Source organism: Papaver somniferum, chromosome 7 (genome assembly GCF_003573695.1).
Source record: "Papaver somniferum cultivar HN1 chromosome 7, ASM357369v1, whole genome shotgun sequence".
Taxonomy (NCBI): Eukaryota; Viridiplantae; Streptophyta; class Magnoliopsida; order Ranunculales; family Papaveraceae; genus Papaver; species Papaver somniferum.
In genome coordinates, this window is record NC_039364.1 from 3,850,597 (window position 1) to 3,855,742 (window position 5,146).

At 36.1% G+C, this 5,146-nt stretch overlaps 1 protein-coding gene across 1 annotated transcript; it reads right to left on the reverse strand.

Annotated features, from left to right (window-relative positions):
* Positions 1 to 1,976: 1,976 nt before the first annotated feature.
* Positions 1,977 to 4,182, reverse strand: LOC113293934 (receptor-like protein 43). The gene is made up of 3 exons (XM_026542376.1): positions 3,279 to 4,182; positions 2,853 to 3,140; positions 1,977 to 2,710 (listed from the first exon to the last, which is right to left on the reverse strand). The coding sequence occupies exons 1-3, from the start codon at positions 4,180 to 4,182 to the stop codon at positions 1,977 to 1,979; spliced, it is 1,926 nt and encodes a 641-aa protein (XP_026398161.1).
* Positions 4,183 to 5,146: the final 964 nt, after the last annotated feature.

Below are 5,146 nucleotides of genomic sequence, written 5' to 3' on the forward strand. Positions count from 1 at the left end.
TCTTGTTTATCAAGAAAACTTTTAATAATAACTTAAGGTTTTGAGTTCGTTCATCTTTCACCCATTCATCATCTCAGCAATAACCATGGCGGACGACAACACCTCTATGCGACAAATTTGCGAAGTAGCTGCGAGATTATTGAAGCAAAACTGCAAAGATGATGCTACAATCACCACTTCACAACGCAACCAAGGCAATGCGGATCCACCAATGGACGTCAAACGGTATGCAAATAAGTACCAGTACGTAGTTTCTGTAACAGGGGATAGTTCAACTGATATCACCGTTGAAGCGGATAGTAAGAAGAATGAGCTTATAATTAATCAAGAAACGAGAAGCTTTTACCGATCGGATGAGAAGAAAGTGAAGTATTTGATTCGGGAGAGAGTAAGTAGAGATTTCAAAACGGTAATTAGTCTTGCTGGTGATGCGGATATTAATGCAATCTCCCTTGATCATTCTAGGGAGCATGGCATACTTACTGTTACCGTTAAGAAGTCTGTGCCTGCTAGCAACGAGACCAGGAATATTCCAATCTCTTAGGAGACAAGAGTCGTCGTTGATCATATATGTGTCAAGTTGTGGTTTTTATCAGCTGTGATGTCGATTTTTCTTTTATCTAAGTATAATATTTTTATCTGACATACAATATTACAACAAAATAGAAAAAGTTCTGTTTTTCTTGATTTCCAGTATTTTTTTTTTCTGTGTGTGTGTGAAATAATTTCCAATAAATTCAATTTACCACCATATTTGTGTATATCTATAAATTTATTGTGCCGCAATGGCTTGGGTAAAAACAGGACTCGTGTTGCATATAAATACTAGCAGAGCTATATTTTCAATTCGATCCCTGAAAATCTCGGAACCAATTCAATCCCTTAAAATCTTAGAAGAGGTAACTTTCCAATAAGGCTCCAAAGTAACCATGCTGTATCGGTTGGGATCAGTTGGTGCGGATCAAATGTGTTGTTTCCCTTGGTCTTCCGAGTCCCAGCATTCACCCCAAAGTCACGTATGTATGGCACTGATATTGGAATGAATATTTTGCAGTTTGTTAACATACTTTGCTAGAAGTTTAGTAGACACCTCTAGATAAAAATGTTTGCCTCTCAAACACCTCCAAAATCGTAAAAATTCTTCTTCACCAAGAAAACTGTTGAACAAATAGTACTCCATATCGTAAGAAAAAGAGCTAGAGAAATCAACATAATCAACATGGCCTCAGATAATCAACAGTCAGAATCAACAAAGGCATGCCTTGGAGATCTGTCAGAATACATGAAGCACTGCAAAAAAATACACAGATCTTCTTTCACCGGTAAGACCACATCCGCTGACTGATATTAAAATATCGGATGATAAATATGAGTACATAGTGGATGTACCAGAGTATGGATTCTGGGACAAACTTAATGCAAGAGTTCAAAACAATAGCGAGCTTATAATTGAAGGAAAAAGAAGATTCGAACGTTTATGGGAGAATTTATGGTTGACTAATCCGCAGTATTTGAAGAAGGATGAGAGGAAGAACAGAGAATTTAGTCGGAGATTTCGTTTGCCGGATAATGCAAATGCTAGGAAGGTTAAAGCTGAAAAGAAGCACGGCATGCTTACTGTTACGGTGGAAAAGTACGAATCCTGAGAAACCAAAGGTCATTGTGAAGGTTTAATTCGTATTTTTTTCTTTCTTTTTTGATCTTGTAGGAAATTTAAATTAATTGTTAGGTTATTGTTCATAGGAATGAATATTATTTTTTTAGTCATTCTAGTTGCTATCCATTTTATTGCCACTGGTAATTGATTTTTGCTGGTTTTGATATGCTCACTTGTATCGCGTGTCTTTCACAAATTTAGGTAGGCACTAAACTAACTATAATATCAAAAAAGAAAAATTAAGAAATTGAAGAAGATATCACCACATTATTCTAGCTAACACAAATCACAAATATAAGTTACAATAGTTCTGTTTACATCACTGATACTGAATATAATCTGTTACCGTAATAGCAATATGATTAACAATCCTCCAATACGGAAACCACCATTTCTCTTTCTTCAGGAGTAAAACAAGAAACAGACCCCAAAATCCAACACCAAATCCCAATGCAATAATAGCATACAGCAATAACTTATCCTCAAAATCATCTTGATCATTTTCATCAACTTTATTTGAAGTGTTAGCAGTAGTTGTATTTATATTATGATCACCCTTGCAAAAATTTTCTGTAGGAAAACCACACAATAGATCGTTCCCTATGAAAGCCAAACCATCCAAACACAGTGTATCAAAGTGAGTTCCTCTTGGAATCGTGCCACTCAAATTATTATAAGAAAAGTTCAAAACCCCAAGAGTATCAACTGTTGTCAAAGATTGTGGAATATTTCCGGACAATCTATTAGAACTTAAATCCAAAGACTCTAGGGCAGACAAGTCTCCAATGTTTTCTGGGATATCATCTGAGAAATGATTATGGGACAAGTTAAGTGAAGACAATGCTTTCACCAAAACAATCTCTTTTGGAATGTTTCCGTCAAGAGCGTTGCATGATAGATCGACCACAGAGCTATAGTCGTAGAATCTCTTAAGCTGTACCAAGTTCCCTTTGACAAGCAATGACAGTTGATTATTTCCAACATCGAAGAACGAAAAACAAGAATTGCTTATTGTTAATCCACTCAAGTTTCCTAATTTTGTAGGAATATAACCTGAGAGATTGTTCAACGATAAATCTAATACACAGTTCCTGCAAATGAAGAATTTCCTCATAGATTGGCCCATATAACTTGTTTGCCCTTAAAGAAAGAATATTAAGGTCTTGGAGTGAACCCAAAGTAGCTGGTATACTACCTTCAAAGTTGTTATTAGCTAAGTTGAGATATTCTAAGCTGTGAAGTCCGCTGATGAAATTGATAGTACCCTCCAGATGGTTATCATTCAATAAGAGAATCTGCAGTTTTTTTGCAAATTCCAGCACTTTTGGAACTATCCCAGTGAGGTTGTTGTTTCCAAGGTTTAGAGAAGCAAGAGTACTCCCACGCCTTATATTAGTACGTATACTCCCGGTTAGTTTGTTGTCAGACAGATCAAGAATACCACCATCAGATTGTGTGGGATATATAGAAAATGGGATCGACCCTGAAAGTTCATTGCCATATAGAAGAATGATCTTGGCATTTGAAAGTCTCTTTCCTGTTTCTATTGTGATTTCGCCGCTTAATTTGTTATTTGATATATCAAAAGCTCAAAGATTCCGAGGTGGAAGAGGTAGAATACCGGAAAGCTTGTTGTTTGCTAAATGCAATTCATTGAGATATTTGAGTTTGAGGAGACAAGAAGGGATGGTTCCCGTTAGGTTCGTACGAGACAAATCAAGTGATACAAGACCAGGCAAGTTACAAATGAAATCAGGAGATCCTTCGAGATTGGTTGAGGTCATCCTTAACATCTTTAGTTTACTATTTGGATGCTTGTTTGAGTGTTGATCTATAACTACGGTTAGGTTCATGTTCGAACTCAAATCTACAGCAGCTAAGCTTAATTCATTAACCAATGAGATAAAAGAAACGCGGCCTTCAATGGAGCTGTTTATAATCCTAAACTTACTAAGATTATGGAGTTTTTTTATGCAACTTGGTATAGTTCCTGTTAGATTATTATAACCTAAATGAAGTACTCCAAGGGCGGTCATCTCGCACATAGAATATGGTATTGGACCTTGGATATTATTATTATCCAAGTTAAGATGGTACAAGTGTTTTAGATTGGAGATCGAGGTAGGAATATCACCTGCTATGGAATTGTGACCGAGATCAAGATACTTCAGTTGAGAAAGATTGGATAATGAAGAAGGTAAAGCTCCTTGAATTGAACAGTGTGAAGCATCAAAACTAACCAATAACGGCACGTTTGAAACCAAGTGCTCAATTGATCCGGTAACTATAGTGTTCTCTATCCAAAGTTTGTTTAGTTTAGGCCATTGATGTTTGAACATCTTAGTTATATCAAGATGGAGATCAAAGTTTCTACTAACATCAAGCTCCGTGAGTTGAGGAAGATAAGGAAGTGAACCACCTAGTTGACCATTAACTAACTCAAGAATAGAGAGTGAAGTTAAATTAGAAATTTTGTCCGGGAATGGAGAAATCACTCCGGTATTAAAAAGGGTGCTATTCACCATATAGTTGTGATTCATTTTGAGGGAGGATAGACGGGAAAGGTTGTGAAACTGATTGAGGAGGAAAATTGGGCTAGAAATATCGCAATATGAGAGATCGAGATCTCCAAGATTAGAAAGATACAATATATCTTCACCAACATTTTCTAGTCCTGATGTGTCCTCATTTAGAGAAATACCACTCAGTCTTAGTACTTGGAGATTCACTAACCCTCTCAACCATTTTGTAGATGATAATTGTAAGCAAGAGGTCCTGTAATACAAGTATCCTTGGCAGGACAAATCGAGGTACTGTAAAGATGAAAGGTTGGTGAATTTTTCCGGAGATGATGCTGAAAAGTTGGAGAAAGAGAGATCAAGGTGAACGAGTTTTGGTAGAACTGAAAATGGAAGTGGAATTTCTGATTCTTGAAAATCATTGTACGCAAGATCAAGATACTCAAGATGTGTAATGTTGAAAAGGGAAGGAGAGATTTTACCTTGCAGCATCTAGGAATTACTGGTTAATCCAGTTTTAGAAGAACCGCTTAGTGTGTGGTCCAGTACTAAAATAAATTGAATCGCTGGTCCAAAAACATGTTTTTGGACCAGATTCTTTACTCGGTCGTCCATAAAACGTGCGAGACGTTATGTTGCCTTTTCTTAAATGCCGAAAATCACCCTTTTGTGTATAATACTGATAGAGATGATATACTTCAGTTCAATACAAACAGAGTTCTCGATCTCTTCTCTGATGATGACGATTTCTCGATCTATTCTGTGTTGATGGCGATTTTCGTTAGGTTTTTCGAATCGTTATTATGGTAAGTTAGGTTTTATCTCATCAAATCTGATTTTTTTGTTCTTAATTTCTATTTTATTTATGAGTTTTAATCGAATTGGATCTGTTTTTTTTATCTTTTTGTGATTCATAGATTCATACCTTGTTTTAATTGAATTGAATCTACTTGTTTTGAATGAATTTGAT

Bases quoted from the DNA above. Each gene is read 5' to 3' on its own strand.
- LOC113293934 (XM_026542376.1), bottom strand. From the start codon at position 4,182: ATGGTGAATAGCACCCTTTTTAATACCGGAGTGATTTCTCCATTCCCG. The intron at 3,141-3,278 runs GTATTCTACCTC...ATGAACTTTCAG, and splicing joins AGCAAACAACAAGCTTTCCG to GGTCGATCCCATTTTCTATA. The intron at 2,711-2,852 runs GTAGTATACCAG...ACAATCTCTCAG, and splicing joins AGCTAATAACAACTTTGAAG to GTTATATTCCTACAAAATTA.